The following is a 22707-nucleotide window of genomic DNA, read 5'->3' as shown; positions in this document are numbered from 1 at the left end:
AAAAAGCCAACAAAGACTGACTAGTGCCAATGTAGTGGGAAACCAATGGCACAACATTGACCAGTGGCTCACCATTGGCTTGGTGTGTCAAGTCCCTTAAATAGCACCCGGCTTAGTTTGTTGGGATGCGGGGTGTGTGTGTTCTCTGTTCCCCTCCCTGCTTGTTTTGGTTCATTTTGTCTTCCCTGTCTGTTACTGGCTGGGCGTGGCTGACCTACTTCTCTGTTGCAGCTCCTCCTCCACCACCTGAACTGTATCACCGCTGATTGCCACTCACCTCTGCTGCAGCACAAATACAGGTCAGCCCTTTTTTGCTGTGTTTTTTGGAACTTGTACTTTCAGTCTTTGAACCAACCTGATTTTTGCTAACCTCTGTCCCTGTTTCTTTGTCCTCAGTGCCCTGCCATATCCTCAGTTCCGTTTTTTTGCCATGCTCTGCCAGCCAACTTTTCCTCCCTGGAAGTTTCCCCAGCCCTGAGTTTTTCCCCTCTCCTCACCCTTGGACTTGGTCAATGAAGACTGTTTGTTTGAATCTGCATTGTGGATCCAGTTTCTGTTTCTGAAAGCTTAGGCTTAACATAGTTTTCACAACTGATGTGAACTGTATGCGATTACACATGAACCATACTAGAGATCAACTTTTCAAGGAGACTAAGGCATAGATCGACAGACAGTGGCCAGGTACAGTACACAGTACTCACATTAATCAAACAAACTTGACTTTGGGTCGAATGTTCTTGGATTCGAGCCCCAGTTGTTATGTATATGATGTGTCTGTATCTGATGCTGTGTGCTCCTTTGTGTTAATTGTGGATTGTGTATTTTGTTGTGTTTCATGTTTTATGTTAGATGACTACAGATGAAAATTAGCCTTTAGCTAAATCTGGTGCAAACATCTTTTTGTTTGTTGTGCATGCTGTCCTTTTTATAAACCAAATAAACCAAACCAAACCAGTCCCTGATCTGAAAGCGTCCTTGGCTGGTATGTGCTGTATACCTGTACATCACTACACACTTACTTAGATGCAATGTCTTGGCCAGGCACTGTGACTCCCTGGAGCCTCTTTGTCACTGTGAGGTTGCGGAGCAGAACAGATTTCCACTTGACCTTGGTTTGAAGGCACCATAACAGTTGTGTCAGTGATGGGATAGATTGCATGCTCTAAGTTAAATCCAAGCACTTACCACTGGATTGCTTTTTGCTCTCACATGAAGTGGGAAGTCTGTCAAAATGTCATCAGTTTAAAGGGCAACTAGGTGATGGATCAAGATCCAAACCTCGACGTTATCAGCAGTCCTGAACCATATTTTCTGAAAATTGCCTTGAAATAAGTAACATTTGCAGCTTGAACTCTTTATTCATTCTTTTTTTATTCCTTTTATATCTTAAATCAATACATTGGTTCATCCTGAGAGGTCTCAGCAGCCCCCTGTTGACCAACCCTGATGGTATTTGACCATTTTGCCAGTCCTTCACTGTAGGAAACACAGCAAGGATACCACACTCTTACCTTTCACAGGTACGGGTGTAGTGTCATTAAAGCATCAAACACATTAAACACATATCAGGTAAATGTTCCCAGTCTGACTTCAGCCAACAACCTTTTTGTGTGTCATTTCCTGTATCTCTCTACAGTATATTGTGCTGTCTTTTAAAGGCAACAAAGCCAAAACTGTTATATTTAACAACACACGGAAACAAAGTTTTTCTTCCATGCTTTTAACAACAGTTAAATCCTTTAACCCCAAATAATTTAGAAAATTACTAACACATACCTTTTGGTATGTCCTTGGTTAAGTGTTATCTCTGTTTATACTTTAGATGGGTGTCTTCATTCAAATACAGACTGCTGGCACACATCTTGCTTTGGCAAATAGCACTGGCCAATCACAGTTGAGTATGATTGAAATGTGGATTTATGCTTGTATATCAGAGAAATATCTGACTTGAACAACATTGAGCTGAGGCAACATTTTTTGTCCTGGATTCAGGATCATGTAAAAACAAATAAAGTCCGCCAACCAAAATAGCTCCAGTCAAGTGTAATTTATTTAAAGCATGACATTTCGAGCCATGTCGACTCTTCCTCAGATGCTTAAAAGAATGAATATGCAGGGAGACGCCATCTTTAAAGGTCCCAAACCCTGGTCATGTGACCTGGCACACCAGTAGTGCATTTTCATCAGCATATACAAATCAATAAAACATTTCAAAAATAGTTATAGCAAAAATACACATATAGATACATACATATATACATACATCATAACAGATTTTTATATTCCCCAGAAGGACTCAGGCTGTAAAGGCCATCATATTACATAAAAAAACTATTAGAGGCGCCTCTTTTTTAGTACTAATTATCTAGCCTGAGCGTCAGACAGAAGCTCCCAGAACCTTCAGTCTGACATCGCCTCCATTGAGTATGTTGCACAGATTTGGGGGTCTTTTTAGAACCACTCTAGGTGGTTTAGAGAAACAGTTTTTCAAAGATGGATCTGATTCAATTATACGCCAGTGTTTTTTAATAGTTTTTTCAATGTCCTTAGAAAGCGGTGAATATTGTATAGCACAAACAGTTCTCTGTTCCGACTCCTTAGGTGTGGTGATGGAAACACTGTCACTCTGGGAAACACTGGAAAAGCGCGAGGCAGCATTATCGATCCAGGCCTCTTTGTATCTCTTTGTCTGAAACGTTTTTTTAGATCAATAGTTTGTTTAATGTAGTCCTCATCCGAGCTGCAGATACGTTTGATACGATTGAATTGAGAGATGGGGTTGTTCTTTTTTAAATGAGTGGGATGGTAAGACTCCCCATGAAGGAGAGAGTTTATATCTGTAGGTTTACGGTATGGAATTAATGAGGTGATCACCTCATTAATTCCAAAAACAAACATCTCCAGTTCACAATTCAGTCTGATACCCATCAGTTGAACTTTTTGGACATTATGGTGATTAAAGAAAGGGGTGGTCTGAAAACTAGTCTATACCGTAAACCTACAGAAAGAAATCCTGACATTTATAACCATAAAAAGTTATGTACAATGAATCTGAATAACAGAGGGGAAAAAAAGTATTGACCACACCAGCTGAAATGTATTTAATAATTGGTGGAGAAGCTTTTGTTTGCAATGCCATTTTTTAAGATGCTTCTGAATGAAGAAAGCAATTTCTCAGTATTCAGATGGGATGTTGGTCCTCCACACTGACCGTCTTTGAATATAGAAGATTCTGGGAGCCCGCTGGTGAATCTTGATCTTCATCTATAATGTACAGTACTTGAGAAAATGTACTTTAGCCATTCTTCTTTCCAGGTGTCAGAATGACATTGTGACAGCTTGAAATTTAACTCCTCTGTGTCTGTATGATCAGACTGAAGAGCCCCGCTGCTTTGCACCGGCTGCGTTTTCTGAAGCAGCTCTCTCTCTCTCTCTCTCTCTCTCTTACACACACACACACACACACACACTTAACAAATCGTATCAAAGAAACAGCAGAGCTGTGTGGGAAGAAAGTTGAAGGACGAAGGAGAAGCGGGGAGCTGCTGCTGACACATTCTGCTCAGCACCACGGACAGCGAACCATCGGGAGCTCGGACACAAGCTATCCATCGATATTGAACTGAACTGGCAATGAGGAGTTTGGTTTGGAGGGAGCTACTAATTTTCATTTGATCACACAAAGACTTTTTCGCTGCTCGCCAAAGTAAGCATGTTCTTGTCTTGATCTCTGAGTAAAACACTGATGTAGTGTATGCGTGAGTTTAAAAATGTAGCTTTGTATTAGGAGTACAACAAATCATTCAGCAAAGAGTTGGGGTAGCACCTGTGCGGGCATAACCTATTATCGTAACGCGGGAATTATTTTAGAGCTTGTAACCAAGCAGATCTGCCGTGCGTAAAAGCTGTGGCACTGTTCCCAGCGTTCTGCCGCTTGACGCGCGACACAGCGGATGAACTGTGTGTTTGCAGTGTGAGGTAGGGTGAGGGTTTACTAATCAGTGCCATTAAAACGCAAAGACCCCGTAGAGGTGACTACAATTATACACCTTTGGTTGGTTCATTAACAGCAGCGATGCGTAATTACGATTACGACTCCTTGTGAAATGAAAACTTGTTAGACAATAGGATACATGGCAACACGTCTTGTTCTTTGAAGCTGGCTCGTGGCGCAAGGTGCGCAAGAAGAAGACACACACTAGGGACTTCCATAAAAAGAGCACCGGTTCTCAGCTGTGGTCAGAGCGCACACTTTCACGCTATGAGTCACTCTCTCTCTCTTGGGCGCAAAAACTCACACTTGACAAACTAGATTAGACACTTTCTCTTTGTTTTCATCTAATGCCTTAAAGTGTGGTGGCTGCTGATTATCCGTTCCGTTTCTGCCCCAAAGTAAGCATGGTAACTAACATGGCAGAGGCTTTCTTCTAATTCAGTTAGAACAGGAGGAAACAAAACTACAACTGGCACCCACAATGGAGCCCCTAGACCAGACCTACTGGTTTCCCCTCGCATCAGACCTCAACTCCTCCTTTGGAGCCACTCCCTCGCCCTTCCTCTTCTCCTACCCCCACCTCTTCAACATCTCCTCCAACCTGTCCACTCAAAGTGTGCCCTTCCAGGGCAGCAGCACTCTGATGACCGCAGTCATCTCCCTCACAGTCTTCATGGTGGGTCTGACTGGCAACACTCTGGCCATCTATGTGGTGCTGCGCTATGCCAAAATGAAGACAGTCACCAACATCTACATCCTGAACCTGGCTGTGGCCGATGAGCTCTACATCATCGGGCTCCCCTTCCTCACCACACAGAACGTGCTCTCCTATTGGCCGTTTGGCTCCTTCCTGTGCCGCGTGGTCATGACAGCAGACTCTATGAACCAGTTCACGTCTATTTTCTGCCTGACGGTCATGTCCATCGATCGTTACCTGGCTGTGGTTCATCCAATCCGCAGCACCAAGTGGAGACACCCCCGCGTGGCCAAGGTGGTGAGCGCAGCCGTGTGGGCCGTGTCCTTTGTGGTGGTCCTGCCTGTGGTCATCTTCTCTGATGTTCAGGTAGAAACTGCAGTCCTGAGCACCACATTAATTGCAAATTAGCTTCAATTACCGCTGCCCCAGATGTACAGTCATTAATTCTCTACACAGTGAGTCCATCCCTGACATTAATAAGGCTCTTGCTTAAATAGCCATAGCTTTGTAGTTCTATGGTTTCAGTTTATTAAGTTGCCTACAGTGTATTGCTTCCCCCCAGCAAGTTTTTAATTCATCATTTCTGTTTCTTTTTAACTTGCTATCTGTATTAAGATATCCTTAAAGAAAATAACTAAAAATATAAATGATAATATCAGAATTAAAGGAATAGTGCGACACTTTGCAAATTACAGTCACTGACTTTCTTGCCAATATTTAAAACATGCTTATTTGTACCCCAATTCGTGTTTTGGCAAAGTTGCATTTATAGTTGCAAGATGAAAAAGTTTGTGTATTCAAACAAACTGATGTTTGGGAATATGATAGATTTATAAAGAAACCTACTGAAAACCAGAGGCCGGTTGCACAAAGAACCTTTAGTTGAGATTTAAAGTCCGAGTTAAGGATTCCTTAACTGAAAAATAAAAGTAATGCACACCACACCACATAAGGAGGTGCTGATCACTGGCAGTAGACTTGATGATAGAAAACAAGTGTCACACACTCTTGCTCCATATGCATTTCTTTTATTTTGATGATGACATTTTAACACATTTTGATGAAGCTGCTCTAAACAATATTGCTAGTGAATGTCACCCAACTCTGTAGTTATCCTCAGCTCTACTGAGTGTTTTAGTACAGTGATTCTCAACTGGTCCAGCCATGGGGTCCAGATTTCTGCTTAGTTATTAGTTCGAGGTCCCACAGTTTAGTACATTCATTTGTGTTTGTCCATTTCGTTGAGTCAGTTTGCTGTCTTTGTCAAGTAGCTGTTGGTTAGTCACTCACTCTACCGCAGAAAACATAATTTCTTAATGAAAGCTATGTGCTGGAAAATTACTGTATTTAAAAATAAAATCTTTTTTTTTTTTTTTTTTTTTTTTTTTTTTTACAAATGTGACACATTTATGATTCACTTGCAGTCCATTTAGAATGGAACCACGACCCACTTCTGAACCATGATCCACCAGCTGAGAACCACTGTTTTAGTGTAGGCTATTTCAGCTCATTGTTTTGGTACTATAGATCAGAACTTAACTGTTTTAGGTTTACTTTTGCTGCTCTCTAAAACAACTGTTACAACAACAGTCAAAAACTAGTTAGTCAGTTTAGTGTCATCCACAGTAAACGTATAACTGGTGAACATAGTGGAGCAATTAGTGGCAAAAGTTCCCGATATTTCCCCCCAAGAGTTGGTGGAGACCAAAAACAGAGATAAAAGGCAATATTAGACCTTAATTTGCCAGCATGAGGCCAGAAACACATCTCTAAATGAAAGTAGCTCTGTAACTGCTGGGTTAGAGGTATTTCACTCCATGGAAATGCTTTGTCTCCTTGTACCTTGTATTCATGGTTAGACCTGAAGGGCTGTGATGTAAAGAATACGCAAGTTGTTGACATGCTGAACACACAGACTGACGTTCACTACATTGAAGTCTTTGTTAAGAATTTTAGCAGAAGATGTAATGTGTGCACTAAAGGAAAAGCATTGCAACCACTTCTGTCACACAAATGCTTTTAGAGGAAAGGTAGGCAGAGAATGTAACTTCTCACAAAGATGCTATGATACATGCCATGCTGTACTGCTGAAGGCCACTGGTTTAATAACAATTGGACAAGTTATGTTTTACTTACTGGCTTCACAGTTGAGTCCTCCCAGCACACAAAGCACACACAGTGTCTGGAAATGTCTTCCACAATACAAAATATGTTGCTTCAAGCCCCACAGAAGCAGATTATGTTTCTCCAAACATCCCCTCCTGCATAATTGAAAAGCTTTGTAGTTTAACACATCCTGTGGGCCTCACAGTGCAATGTTTACCTCATATTTTTCTCACTGTCTGACTGAGTGGATAATGGCTGATTTTTTATTTGCCATAGTTATTTTCTGTAATATTCATTTAATTCTCCTGTAGGACACATTTAACTCCTGCAACATGAACTGGCCCGAGCCAAAGAATGTGTGGTCGACAGCCTTCATTCTCTACACTGCCACAGTCGGCTTCTTTGGACCGCTGCTAATCATTTGCCTCTGCTACCTACTGATCGTTATCAAGGTGTGTATTTGTGTGTGTGTGTGTGTGTGTGTGTGTATAAGGCTGATTGAAAAAGCTCATGTATAAATTCATACTGTAATCTGCATCAACATAATGATCATTTCCATCAACCTCAACATCCTCCCCCTGATTTTCATCATGATCACTCTTGTTTCCATCCTCTTCACTGTCATCATAATGGTGCAGATGAAGTCGTCAGGGGCGCGAGCGGGCTTCACCAAGCGGCGGCGTTCAGAGCGCAAGGTGACGCGGATGGTGGTGGTGATAGTGGTGGTGTTTGTGCTCTGCTGGCTGCCATTCTTCATCATCAACATGGTCAATCTGGTGGTCATCATCCCTGAGTCCAGCGCTACTGCCGGAATTTACTTCTTTGCTGTCATCCTGTCCTACGCTAACTCTTGTGCCAACCCGGTGCTCTACGGCTTTCTGTCGGACAACTTCAGACAGAGCTTCAGGAAGGTAGGATGAAAATCCCCAAAGTATAAAAACTGTGTAAAGGTGAAAGAGAAAGAAGTAGTTTGACATTTTGGGAAATAAGCTAGAGTTCGATGAGAAGATCAGCACCACTCCCATGTCTCTATGTTCAACATGAAGCGACAGCTAGCAGCCATTTAGTTTAGCTTAGCATAAAGACTGAAAGCAGGGGGTAACAACTAGCCTGGATCATTCCAAAAACCTCATACTAAACATATTAAAGTTTAAAAAAAGTTTGGTCTTGGGGTAAATTACTTACTGTAAGGGTCTCGTGTGTAAGATTTAGTGGCATCTAGTGGTACGTTAGCAACATTGCAATAAACTGAAACTTCTCCTGTGTGGGAAGCTTGTAAGAGAATTATGGCTGCTGACAGGAAAACATTAATTGTCCTACAGTACAGGCCAAAAGTTTGGACACACCTTCTCATTCAATGCGTTTTCTTTATTTTCATGACTATTTACATTGTAGATTCTCACTGAAGGCATCAAAACTATGAATGAACACATGTGGAGTTATGTACTTAACAAAAAAAGGTGAAATAACTGAAAACATGTTTTATATTCTAGTTTCTTCAAAATAGCCACCCTTTGCTCTGATTACTGCTTTGCACACTCTTGGCATTCTCTCCATGAGCTTCAAGAGGTAGTCACCTGAAATGGTTTTCCAACAGTCTTGAAGGAGTTCCCAGAGGTGTTTAGCACTTGTTGGCCCCTTTGCCTTCACTCTGCGGTCCAGCTCACCCCAAACCATCTGGATTGGGTTCAGGTCCGGTGACTGTGGAGGCCAGGTCATCTGCCGCAGCACTCCATCACTCTCCTTCTTGGTCAAATAGCCCTTACACAGCCTGGAGGTGTGTTTGGGGTCATTGTCCTGTTGAAAAATAAATGATCGTCCAACTAAACGCAAACCGGATGGGATGGCATGTCGCTGCAGGATGCTGTGGTAGCCATGCTGGTTCAGTGTGCCTTCAATTTTGAATAAATCCCCAACCGTGTCACCAGCAAAACACCCCCACACCATCACACCTCCTCCTCCATGCTTCACAGTGGGAACCAGGCATGTGGAATCCATCCGTTCACCTTTTCTGCGTCTCACAAAGACACGGCGGTTGGAACCAAAGATCTCAAATTTGGACTCATCAGACCAAAGCACAGATTTCCACTGGTCTAATGTCCATTCCTTGTGTTTCTTGGCCCAAACAAATCTCTTCTGCTTGTTGCCTCTCCTTAGCAGTGGTTTCCTAGCAGCTATTTGACCATGAAGGCCTGATTCGCGCAGTCTCCTCTTAACAGTTGTTCTAGAGATGGGTCTGCTGCTAGAACTCTGTGTGGCATTCATCTGGTCTCTGATCTGAGCTGCTGTTAACTTGCCATTTCTGAGGCTGGTGACTCGGATGAACTTATCCTCAGAAGCAGAGGTGACTCTTGGTCTTCCTTTCCTGGGTCGGTCCTCATGTGTGCCGGTTTCGTTGGAGCGCTTGATGGTTTTTGCGACTCCACTTGGGGACACATTTAAAGTTTTTGCAATTTTCCGGACTGACTGACCTTCATTTCTTAAAGTAATGATGGCCACTCGTTTTTCTTTAGTTAGCTGATTGGTTCTTGCCATAATATGAATTTTAACAGTTGTCCAATAGGGCTGTCGGCTGTGTATTAACCTGACTTCTGCACAACACAACTGATGGTCCCAACCCCATTGATAAAGCAAGAAATTCCACTAATTGACCCTGATAAGGCACACCTGTGAAGTGGAAACCATTTCAGGTGACTACCTCTTGAAGCTCATGGAGAGAATGCCAAGAGTGTGCAAAGCAGTAATCAGAGCAAAGGGTGGCTATTTTGAAGAAACTAGAATATAAAACATGTTTTCAGTTATTTCACCTTTTTTTGTTAAGTACATAACTCCACATGTGTTCATTCATAGTTTTGATGCCTTCAGTGAGAATCTACAATGTAAATAGTCATGAAAATAAAGAAAACGCATTGAATGAGAAGGTGTGTCCAAACTTTTGGCCTGTTCTGTATCTAAAGCCAGTGTTTTGTTTGTCCATTCTGGGCTACTGTAGAATGACATGGTGGACTCTGTGGGAGAGAACTTGCTATGTATATAGCTATAAAGGGTTCATTCTAAGGAAACCAAAACACAATGATTTTTAGTTTCAGAAAATCATAAACTGATTAAAATATAGTTATGAATATTATATACTGACATCTTACACACTGGACCTTTAAGTTTACACAAAGAATAATAACTATAGCAATGACAATGTAAGCGTCCACACTATTGAGGGATAATTTTCTTAAAGAGTGGCACTGAGCACATAGTGCAAGATCCAGTTGTGACGCCCAGGAATTTCGGTGAATTTTGATTGGCTGTCAGTGTTTCTATTCATTTTATTCAGTTCATATTCATCTTTAAAATGATATATTTATAGTTATCGTTCTAGTTATTGTTCTTGGTATATATATATAACTTAGAATAAGACTGCAACTGATTTCAGAATACTTTATGATGTAACAGGTCAATGGACCTTGAACATAATGGCTGTGAGATCGCCACTGTAGTCTCTACAAGTGATTGCTGTTGTGGCCCTGCAGGTGCTGTGTGTTAGGAGTATGAGGTGCAAGGCCAATGGAGTGGATGATGGCGACCCCAGTGCTCCGCGCACTGAAAAGACCACAGCACACGACTGCGTCCTTCTCTCTCCTCGTAACCAGGTCTACCACGATCCTCAGAGCAGCCAGGTACTGTGTGTGTCTGCGTGTGTTTGTGTGTAGTTGTTGCTGTGTTTGTAGTCACTGGGTTTTTCGGGCAAAAAGGGATTCAGTTGACAAGGATATATTAAAAATTGACAGAGAGATGTAATAATGAAAGAAGTGTCTGATTAGTGCAGCAATTACCCTATTCTGACTATTTTTCAGGACAGTATAGAATAGACAGACAGACAGACACACACACACACACACACACACACACACATATCCTTATACTTTTACCTTTATAAGGACCCCCATTGACATAATGCTTTCCCTAGCCCCTTACCCTAACCCCAACCTACCCTAAACTGAATTGTAACCTGAACCTCAAACCAAGCCTTAACCCTCAAACAGGCCTTTATAGAAGTGACACACTCAACACACACACACACACACACACACACACACACACACCCTGCAGCACTCTGCCTCACCAATTAGTCTGATGCATCAGGTTTGGCAGTTCTACTTATGGAGAGTCTAACACTTCTACACAAATCAACAGGCAGGTGTGCGTTTGTGTATGTGTGTGTGTGTGTGTGTGTGTGTGTGTGTGTGAGAGCAGCTAATTGAGGAAGGATGGTAAATTAACGCTGCTATGGAGGCAATAAAAAAGTTCTGAAGGCAGGAGAAAAAGATTATGAGATTAGGTTTATGCATGTGTGTGTGTGTGTGTGTGTGTGTGTGTGTGTGTGTGTGTGTGTGTGTCAGAAAGAGGAAGAAAGCAGTCTCTGGAGTGCGGAGCTTCAAAGTCTCCAATTAAATGACTTGAACAAGAGAGATGAGGTGCATTAGACTGGCAGTGTGGCTCCCCAAAGCCTCCTTCAACCGCTTCAGCTGGTTCAAGGCAGTGCTGGATGTGGGCCGCTACTCACCAGTACACAGTACCGGCACTCCTACATGTTAGTCTTTGGTGTACTGTAATTTTTTCTTGCACCCTGTCACTTCTCACAAGCTGCCAATACTCTTGTCTGCCCTCTTCATATCAGGTTTTCTGGGTGATTCATAATGGCTCAAAATAATTTACATTACCCAGGGAGTTCTACGTGACACTCATGAGTCTCACTTGTTTCTGTTCTTGCTTCCTGCTTTTCTCTGTCAGCAGCGAGTCAAGTGATACTACATTACAATAATGTTGGCCTAGCTCCAAAAGGACAAAGCAAAGAGAGCACTAACAGTCAGACACAACAGAGTTGAAAAAGTTAAATCCTTTGTTACCAAATGCAGGCTGGAAGCAGCAAATATTCGTGCCAGTCCTAGCAGGATTTACCTAAAAGTACAACATATACAGAAGTAATCCCCACAGTGCTCAGGTGAGGTCTGGGCTTTGCAAAAAGGTAGTGACCAAGTGCCACACTGTAAGCAGCAAGTATCCAAGAGACACACTGACAAAAAAAACTGCAAATAAAGTAGGAAACGCCAAACACGAGTAAACTTGTGGTTGGTTGTTACTTTCATTTTAGTTGTCAAGCATGTTTACATATAGTTACTGACAATCCTGAATTCAACAATTTGTGTTGTCGGTTTGTTAGCGCTGACTCTTTTGGTACACCTACTTCCCCACCACACACCCACACACACACACACACACACACACACACACAAACTGTATTTTGTCTTCTTCAGGCACTGGCTCAAGGGAGTCGAAACGTACTCCATAAGTCAGACTATAGGAGTACAGAGCATAGCCTAGAGAGTCTAAGTGCTTAATTATTGATGCATGGATCGCTGGTTATTATCAGAGGGTATATTCACGTCATGTCTTTTCATCTTCACATGAGTGGACACACACGCACACACACTTTGCACCAGAGACCCTTTTTATAAATTGGCAATTTCTTTGCCGACCAATTGACTCCCAGAGGGTTTACTGGTTCACATTCCAACATGAATGTTTATTCTCAGGCAGGATCTCATTCAGTTTAACCTCCCAGCCAACAATTCTTGATACAGGTTAGAAAATGACAGAGTGACCGACACAGTCACTCATTAATTTAGTCATATATGGGATCATGGTGGTAACAGCAAGTACAGCCTAATACCAGTTACTTGCTACATCTCTGATAAGGTGTAAACTCAGTGGACGGTAAACGCGCTGTTATCAATGGGATCAAATTATACTAGAATACATGCTGCATTGTTTCCTGCAAAACCCTCGTGTGTGGGTGGGCTTAGAGTTTAGCACAATACTGAGCTACAGCGGAGTGGACTGTTGGCTCCACACACCTTCCTCACTGTTAGATCAGGAGGAAGATGAGGGTGAATGAATAAGACCTTAGCTTTTTTTTTTTTTTTTAATAAAAGCAAATGTTTTGCTGATTATCTTATCTTATCTTACTAATAACTTTACACACATCTCCTCCTACCTCTTTCCATATAGCTCTGTTAGCTTCTACAACCCTCAGGTGTAGTGTGTGTTTATTTGACTGCAGTGTCTATTTGCCCAAAGTTTCATTTGATTGGATGAACTTTTGTAAATGCCCCTGAGTGCAGGATGAGTCATCCACATTTGAGACCAGGGATTTTGATGTAAAAATGCTCCAATGCAGATTTTTTGACATTTTTGACAATCAACAGAGGGAAACAAGATTCAAACTGGGAAAATGTATTTTTAATTTATCAGGGTTTTAAATCCAGTGTGGGAAGGGCGGACACTGCAACTAACAATAAATACTTAAATAAAAACAACACACTTAAATACAAAGGTTTAATTTCATAAAACTCTTAAGGATTCTAACTTGAACTTTATTTTCCCTATATTTTCTTGTGGTGTTGAAGAAATACAGATAGACCTCCCAGCAACACTCCACACACAAATTTAATCTGCTGCTGAATGCTGACAGGTTGTGGAGATGATTTTCCTCACACACAGTTAAAATCACTATATTTTTGTTGGGAGGCTGACAGGGAATAATGAGGGGAAACGCAGCAAAGGCTGCAGCAAGTTCATGGTAATTACTGCAAAAAAACAGCTTATTATAGGCTTGTATTATTCACCTTTTTGCAGAATCATATTGTTTCCTCGCTGCCTAGTAACAAATATTCTAAGGCTGGAAACGTGTGCTTTAAACACAACGTATACTCATCTAGGTAACCTGGAGGTGAATTAACTTATTTTTCCACCTTCCCCTCCCTCCTCTCTCCATCAACATGCCACCCATCATTTGTTTTATCCTCTATCATTTTGCTGCCTTCTTCCTTTATTTCCTTCCTCCATGACTCTTTTCTTCCTCTTTCTGAAGATCTCTCCTCACGCTCCAGGCTCGCCCACCTCCCACACAGCGGCAGACCTTCACCGCTCCACCCCTACATGTCAGCCTCTCTCCACTTGCCCAGGAACCGGACCCACCGCTACTACAGCAGTCTCCAGGCTAACCTCCATCGTAACCTCGGCTGAACTTCCCACCGTCACTGCCCTGACTACGCCCTCCTCCCCTGCATCCATAGCTCCGCAGGAACAGGAGCTATAGAGTGATGAACATCAGGCGTTTAAGGAAGTGAAAAGAGAAGCTATGGAGGAATAGCATGATGTAAGACTACAGATGTGGAAGCACAGGGATTGGATTAGCTGATCAAAAAAGCAAAAATGGATGCTTTTCTGCAGCTGTAATGTAAAAGTCCATTCCCAGGACGACATGAACACTCATTCTATTTTTCATATCTCAGTGTGTATCTATATGACTCGCCCAGCTCTTCAACAAGCCCTGTTTTTCTCTCCATCCAGCCATGTGACATAAGTGCCTTTCCAGCCACTTTCAGCAAACATCAAGGCTTCTCAACAGACGCAGGAATGCTCACAGTTTCCTTCTTTCATGTGTCACACTAAATGTAAGAATGTATTTCCTTTTCCGAACCAAAAATGCCACTGAGGACACATTTAAAGCCAGTGGAGAAGATTTCCTGCAGGTATATCTCAAGTTTATTTGGTAAACCGGGCATTACAGAGTTTTCTCTCTATTTGCAAACACACATTATGGTTCAGTGTGGAAAAAATGAAAGGAATTTTCAGATAAAAGCTCACCTACTACAGCTTTAATTAAACAGCACAATGCACTGATTCAGTATCATGTTTTTTTCTGTATTACAGTAAAAATGTATTTTTGTGTTTCGAGTTCCCTCTCACCTTTGTTCTCTTCACTTTATTTAAATGGATAAATTGTGACGAGTGAACAGCTTTGTGGAAAAAGTCTGCTGTAATCTTTTTCTGTATGCTATTTGTATTTTTTTAAATGGTTTGCTTGCAGTTTATCAGCTTCTTAATTAACAAAAATGTGACTCGTTCCCTGCAATGTGGTTTTCTGCAAACATATAGCCAGCATTGAGTACAAAACCTCTGACCTCTTTGTATATAAATGTTATTTTAAGGTTCAGTGTGTAGGATATAGGGAGATATATTGGCAGAAATATAATATAATATAAGAAGCATTTTTCTTTAGTGTATAATCACCTGAAAATAGAAATTGTTGTGTATGTGTTGCCTTAAAATGAGATGTTTATATCTCTATAGGTAGTGGGTCCTTGTCCATGTTATCTGCCATGTTGTACCGCCATGTTTCAACAGTAGCCCAGAATGAACAACAGAAACACTGGCTCTAGTCAGGGCCATTCACATCTTTGGTTCTTCCACCGAAGTTAGCAGCCCCTTCACAACAAACTGCTTTATTCAGTGTTTTACAGGTTTAAATCATGGCGTCCATTTGATTTGTAGAGGAGGACAACTCGAGGAAGATAATTTGGCTCCCGGTAAAAACCTCCTGAAAGTCTGGATCAGAAAAAAGACACAAGTTATCTGAGAAGATAGGTGAGCACACATTTGCAGGACCCGTCTTCAGCATGCCAAACAGTATAATAGAAACACTGATTTATAACGTGAAACTGCTTTATTCAGTGTTTTTTCCGGTTTGAATCACCTGCTCCATTTGTTTTGGACAGAAAGAGACCTCTGTGGATACTTTGGCTCCTGGTAAAAACCTCCTGAACAATGAACACTAAAGGAATTCTAACTGGGAGCAGGTTTGGCTGGTTGTAACTAGCAGTCCTCACCACTAGATGCCACTAAATCCCCCTAAATCTTCCACACTGCTCCTTTATTTGTGTCTTTGTGCATTTGTGCGTCATGTGCGTGTGTGTACGTGTGCATTTGTGGCTGTTTTGCATGTGTATACATGTTTCTCTCTGCAGTACATGATGCTGGTAAATTCAGGGTTTATAGCAGTATATATTGTGGCTAGTGTTATTGTGTGATCATGTTTTGCTCAGCGCCTTATTTCATAGATTAGATTACATATACATACACACTGGCTAATTCTGATCAGACTGGCAGCAGAGTACCTGAGCCGGCACAGCTTCCATTAGCCACTGAAATGCTAAGCTTTGATTATGAAAGGTCCTGTATTGTGTTTAGAACAGGTGGAAGAGAATTATTTACCCTTGCCATAGAAAATACTTGTTTCCGATTGGCTCATAAGTGCTTTTAAAAATCATACAGTAAGATAAGGCAGGTAACCATAGCAACAACATTCCTGAGGTGTGCCACACCTTAGTTTAGAGCTGCTTGGTGATACAGACCTTATCTTACTCTGCACGAACTTTAAAAACATGTGACAATTTGAACACAACCTTTCTTCTTGCCAACTGTATGTTAGGACACCTCAAGTATTGCTTTATCATTGCATATGTGAACAGTTTCTATATTCTGGCCTCTATATTATATCACCACACAATCCTTTGATAAAAGCAGACATTGTAATATTTGATAAATGCTGATTGAAATCAAATAAATGAAATTAATTTATTGCACCTGGACATATAGAAGTGAGAATGCATTTGGACTGTCAGTGATGGATGTTTATACTTTTTCAGCTACTTTTCCTCTGTAGAGAAAAAGAATCAATGGCATGCAGTGAATTAGGTGACTATAATGAGAGGAGGCAGTGACAGAGAAACTAATGGAAGCTGTCCCTGGAAGAAGAAAACAATCAAGACCATTCAGACTGAAAAGCTTTCACATGCAAACACAGAAAAAAAATATTGTATATTTTACCAGATTATATACAGTTAATGTTGAGATTCTTGAGTGCTGTATGTTTGTTGGGTTTCTTTGGAATAAAACTGTGTGATGAAAAGCAAGACATTTCTGAACCTGGTATGTCTGTGCATTCCTACAGCTGATTAAAGGCTGTATTTATAATATATATTGAGGCGTACACATCCCGCCTAAAATTCAAATATGCTAAAAATGAATTTGTTAAGGTTTGTAGTAATATTTGGAACCCTAAAGCAGACTCGAGAGGCAGAGTAAGAGTTCAGTGAGTTTATTTGAAGAGCTAGGTGCTGGCAATAGACTGAATGTTCAAGGCAGAGTCGATGTAGACGGGCAGGTTGAAGCAAGATGGCAGAGGGCAGGCAGACTGACCAGGCGGAGTGGTTTCTTCTTTCAGAGTCCTCTCTGAATTGGTCGTAGTAGAGTGCAGACATGAGGCGTAGACGCGAGTGTGTAGATGGGTTGTTTGCTTATTTTGTCATTTAAATATAATCCCTCCACTCTCACACAGTCCTGATGAAACAGATTCACTTAACCTTAAAACCTTAAAACGGATTGTTGCTTATTAAATAATGACTATTCAAGATTATAGAAAGAATTGAAACCAAGTTTTCTGCCAAATTGCTTCAATGCTGCAATAAAATATTATAAAATCAAGCTTCACTTACTAGTTTGAATAGAATATATAATATAATAATACTAGTCCATACCCATTGAGTGCACAGTTGCCCACATACAGTTTCACATAGTGTGTGCTTGGGATATAGGTCATAGGAAATTGCAGATTAAATAGTCAACTCGACCCATTAAGAAGAGCAATGTATTCAGACAGAGATTTTGTGAATTTGATAGTACGAAAATAAAAGTGAAACATTTGGCCACAGGGGGAGCCACAGTGATGGGTCGCATTTTAGCCATTTTTAAGCATTTTTCTGTTGTTATAGCGCCACCCAGTCGCCAATTAGAGTTAAATTTCTCCAGTCACCTTGAGGCGTCCTGTTCTACATATCTACCAAGTTTAGTAAAAATCTATGTGGCAGTTAGGCCTGGATAAGAAATTAACTCTCTAGCGCCCCCATTTTGTTTGATTGGGTCAATAATGGAGGGGTCCCCTCAGATTATGTGTGGTCATATGCCTACAAAGTTGCGTGGTGATCGGTGAAACCCTTGAGATGTGATACACCTTTATGTGATGAGCCACGCCCTCCGCAATATTCATTGCCTTATAGAAGCTCAGTTTTAGTAAGTTTTCCAACTTTTGCCAAGAGGGAACTTTAGATATTGGTCCCTAGATTATGTTCACCGAGTTTCACGCAGATTGGTTAAACTTCCTAGGAAGAGATCCATTTTAAGTGTTTCTCAAAAAATTCAAAATGGCGGAAAATCTATATAACCGGAAGTTATGTTCCTCATGAGGAGAGGCATCTCTGTGCAAAGTTTCATGTCTCTACCACATAGGGGGCATGAGATATGCCCATTCAAAGTTTGCAATTTCAATCGGTTGCTATAGAGCCCCCCTTTGGCCAATTGATGTAATATTGCTTCATTCGCATCCTCCCATGACCCTCTACCACTGTGCCAAATTTCACATGGATTGACCAAGTCAGTGAGGAGAAAAACGTGGAACAGACACGCAGACTTACACACCCATAGTTTTCGTCATTATATAGTAAGATATCGTTGTCCATCATGGGTGGAAATTTGCCTTCGGCTCACCAAACAAACCCATCAGTCACTTTGCTGAGTTGAGGATACTGATGGCACTTTGGATGAAGGACTTTTAAATACAATTTTAGTTGCCAGAGGGACTCTGTAGCACCTCCCGGAGCTCAGGAGTTCAAACTGGCTAAAGAGAGGCTGGGAGCTATCTGCCAAGATGCTCCTCGCTTTCTTCCTCGTCCTTTCTGTAAAGAGATGGGTCAAGGACTTTTGTGTCTCGCCAACTATTTTGCATGTCGCATGTCTAGAGAGTTTTTATTCTTGGATGTAACTGTACCAGACAGGAAGGTGAAACATTACAACACTCTCAACCATAGTGTGGTACACTAATTCTAAAATCTGCTGGCTAACACTGAAGCCACTGAGCTTCCCAAGAAGATAATGTCGCTGTGAGCGTCTCTTGAAAATATACTCAGGATATCCAGAGAAGCTCATGAGGGAGTCCAGACCTGTACCAAGGTGTTTAAAAATTTCCACAGTTTCAACATGTTGGCCATTGGGTGAAACTACCTCTGTCTTCAGATCTTATTTTGTGCAGATAATCAGCTGTTTAGTCTTGGCCACATTAATTTCTAACTTGCTGATGTGACGCCATGTTTGAGCGGCTGTAGTGTGAGCCAGGTAGGCAGCTTCACCTGATGGGTCTGTTTGATGTAAAATACCAATTAAGGCCATGTTGTCAGCATATTCAAACAATCTAAAAGATTCTCATTGATCATAAATTCATTAGTAAACAGAGAGGATAGCACAGGGCAGAGAACACATCCTTGCGGGCAGCCTGTGCTCACAGTGAGCACATCTGACATGTTTCCCCTGGCAAAGTCTCTCTGTGGACAGCAGGTAAGAAAGTCTTTGATCCAGAGAATGAACTAGTTTTTTTCCATAGCTTCTGGGGCTCAAGTGATATCATATGACGTATGGAGAAACTTCAGCAACTTGGATCGGTCACAACATTGATTGGGAAGGAGACAAAGATCTAAGAGAGTTTAGAATATTTTTATCAGACTTACCTCATATCATCATGACTTTATGAATATGAATGAATGAATGAATAATTTACTCCAGAGAAGTGGAGGAATTGCAGAAATCACATCCTTACACTGTGTCATTGTCTGACTCTGTGAGTGTGCGTGTGTGTGAATCTTTTTTTCCCAGAAAAGTCTTTGGAGACGGCCCATCATTGTAATGACCATACACTGGATGTGAAGTCGACTCTCCTCCATTACTTATGTATCCTCTGCATGCAGAAGCACGTTCAGATGTAGGCTACACACTCTCAGTAGCGTTATGAAATCAGTGGTGCATTACTGCATGAAATGATTCATATGACTCAGTCCTCTGACATCACAGCCATTTGTGTGTGTGTGCAGGTCTGTACTTTCAGAGCAGAACATCTATTTTTTTCTGTGTACACTACATTATCTTGAACACACAGCTTTAAGAAAGGTGTGACTCGAGTGCTGTGTGCAGGCTCCTGACATTTCTGTTCGAGGAGAAAATGTCAATCTGCTTTCTAGATTGTCAAATGATCTGTGGTCCAAACACAATCATCAGGTAATGGTCGATTTAAGTTTTGTCTTGAGTCTGTATTCTAAGTATTTGATTGCTAAAATGTGTACAAAACAATTAAGAGAAAGAAATGATGTCTTTGAGAGTGACAGCAGGTGTAAGCATTGACCCATGTTGGCAGATGAGTGTTTGTGTTTGTTCCAGGCTGCGATACAGTGGAAAACATTTCTAACTATAACCACCAGCTGCTGATTATAAACACAATTAACACTTAAGAAAAGGATTCATTGTTTTGGAGACTATAGTGTTACCCACATCAATTAGATGCTTGATCTCCCCTTGCACAAGCCCAGAGCAAATCAATTTTAATTACATTTTCATACATTACATCACAATCAGTCAAGCACTGACAAATAAATCCTACTCATCACTTAAACTGTAAACCTTCTGCTCAGATAGATAATGTGTTAATTACTGTTACTCACTTTTTATCACCTCTACTGTTCCCATTTTTGCACATGACCTTCAGTTCAATGCTCTCATTTTTTTTCTCTGTAAGATTATGACTGGCATAATAGACTTGCCAGTCAAATGGCCATTAAAGCTTGTCATACTGTATGTTTCCCTGCAGAATGTTTTCTTTCTGGATTAGGACGTTAATCACTTGGGGTTTGACTGTCACTGTGTATCTGTCTATACAGACTCGAAGACTGACTGACTGTCCACCACACTGAAGCAGAGAATGAGAAGCAGGATGTATATGAATTGCAAATTTTAATTTTAAGCTCAAAGCCCCCGAAAAATGGACCCACAAAATACTTCCCCACTTGCGTTAAAGTCACAATACAGGAGTGCACACTGTTCAAAGTAAGTAACAGTTATATCAATATTCAGGTGAGACAATATCTGAGTCTATTGTGATCATTTTGAAACATTTCCCCTGAATGACTTCCTGGTGAGATTGCCCAGAAATAGCTAAATGATCTTTAACATGCAGGAGTTACTGACAGCATGTAACTAATGCAAAACCAAGCACGCAGTATCTAAAAACAGCCTAGAAAAATACAGGACCAGTGAAGTCCACAGAGACCATCAGACAAAGAACGATGTTCATGTACGGCAGGAACCACCTGGGCCTCTCCGATGTCGGCACCAGTCTTTTATTAACTTAAGAAAATATCAAAATGTATTCCCATAATGACACACCACTGCCACTAATAAACACTGACTCACCAATGTCAGTTCTGTTCGCTCTTCTCTTCAACCTTACATTTACATAAACATTACATTTTGGGTTTCCTGCACCGTAAACTTCATTCTGCTTAACTTCATTCAACCCAGAGGCTGTATTCGGCGTCTGACTTCTGGCAGACGGCGATACAGCCTCTGGGGGCAGACCCCCAATTTTTTGGCATTCCGGTTTGAGGAGGCAAATTTCCGTTTCCAACTTCCGTTTATATATAAGTAAATATGCTGAACCATTGCGATGGATTCAGAGTTTGCAGTGACGCCAATTATGTTCCGCATCGTTAGTTCACCGCACGGAGCATTTAACCTGGCAACAACTGCAGCCGGCTCAAACGTGATTGGTCAATATCACGCAGACTACAAACAGCCTACAACCAGAAACCAGGGCTCTTCCGCCCTTCTTCTGGAGGCAAGATCTCCGGGGTTTGCCTACAGACTCTACATTCACTGAATGTAGAGTCTGTATATAGAGACTAGCTTAACTTAGACCTGTTGTCCTCATTTGTGGACATTTTAATGCTCAGTCTGGAGCTGATCCTGACACAAAAGTGGACAAGGTACAAAACCTGGTCAAATGTTATGGTTGGAACTTGTTTATTTGTGCTAAATAACATCTGTAGTTTGATATGGCAACAAATGTGACCAATTTTAGCAACAGTAACGAGCTAAAATGGTGTTAATTAGGAAGTATTTGTTTGATGACATTGTGACTAAATTGTATTATCCCAGCATTTCACACAGGCAGTGTGACAGACTGTTCCTATCAACACACTGTGACCTCATCACATATCGACGTTTGGTCATGCACTTTCCATGTTCACATACGACGTGCAAGGTACCCTGGGTGTGTTGGTTGTTGATGTTCTGGGACGCCGTGTCAAGTTCTGCCTGTTACATGCATCGTCTTCTTTCAAGATACACTTCAGTTTTCACAGGAAATTTACTGTTGACAGTCTCTTTCAAAATAAACGCACTACGTTTGAACAGTACAATGCTGTGAAATGACCTTTTTTTCCCTTCAACAACAAACACACATGGTTGGGTTTAGGCAACAAAAACACCTGGTTAGGTTTAGAAAAAATAACAGGGTTAGGCACCCATCCACCACCCCTCCTGCCCTCCCTGTTCCGCTGTGTTTCCCCGTTTAAACTATTAAGGCAACCAGCCGCATATCATGCCAATGTTAAAGGATGCTTTTTTTTGTTGGTTTCTGAGGCTGCAAGTCACTGCCCAAGCGCCAGATTTTGACGACATCAGAGTGAGACTGGGCTCTTCCCACAGACAGAAAGGACATCCATTGATTGGACTATGGATCGAGGAAATTTTAATACAAAGTTAAAAAACGAACAAATCACAAGGCTTTTAGATGTATTGCATTATTTGCAACAGTTTTGAACAGTTTGAGACTGGAACAGTGACCTCTGACCCATACAGTTACAACACATTACTCAGCAATGTTCAGGTACTGAAATAAAAAGCTTTATAATTCATTATGCACTTGTGACTGTTAAAAATAAACCCATTACCCTGATATGAGGACATCTTTTTTTTTTCTAAAAAACTACTTCGTGTTCAAGGACAATGCTTAGATTTCATACTTATCAAGCCCTACGTTCCCAAATAGCGCTGAGAAATAAAAATAGATACCAAACAAAAGCTGAGGTCTCAGGAGGTTAACATTTTATTTTAACTGACGGCTAAATAGTAT

At 41.2% G+C, this 22707-nt stretch overlaps 1 protein-coding gene across 2 annotated transcripts; it reads left to right on the top strand.

The window, feature by feature from the left end:
* Positions 1-3494: 3494 nt before the first annotated feature.
* LOC117254899 (somatostatin-like receptor F_48D10.1) lies at positions 3495-16613 on the top strand. 2 transcript variants are annotated; one of them, XM_033623351.2, is made up of 6 exons: positions 3495-3706; positions 4437-5057; positions 7109-7249; positions 7436-7708; positions 10322-10468; positions 13723-16613. In XM_033623351.2, the coding sequence occupies exons 2-6, from the start codon at positions 4476-4478 to the stop codon at positions 13948-13950; spliced, it is 1371 nt and encodes a 456-aa protein (XP_033479242.1). In that variant the 5' UTR covers positions 3495-3706; positions 4437-4475; the 3' UTR covers positions 13951-16613. The 2 variants fall into 2 exon arrangements, with proteins under 2 accessions (XP_033479242.1, XP_078022204.1); XM_078166078.1 differs by having other exon boundaries at positions 3495-5057.
* Positions 16614-22707: the final 6094 nt, after the last annotated feature.

Source organism: Epinephelus lanceolatus, chromosome 3 (assembly GCF_041903045.1).
Source record: "Epinephelus lanceolatus isolate andai-2023 chromosome 3, ASM4190304v1, whole genome shotgun sequence".
NCBI lineage: Eukaryota > Metazoa > Chordata > Actinopteri > Perciformes > Serranidae > Epinephelus > Epinephelus lanceolatus.
The sequence above is the reverse complement of the archived record's forward strand: the minus strand, read 5'-3'. Positions and strand labels throughout refer to the sequence as shown.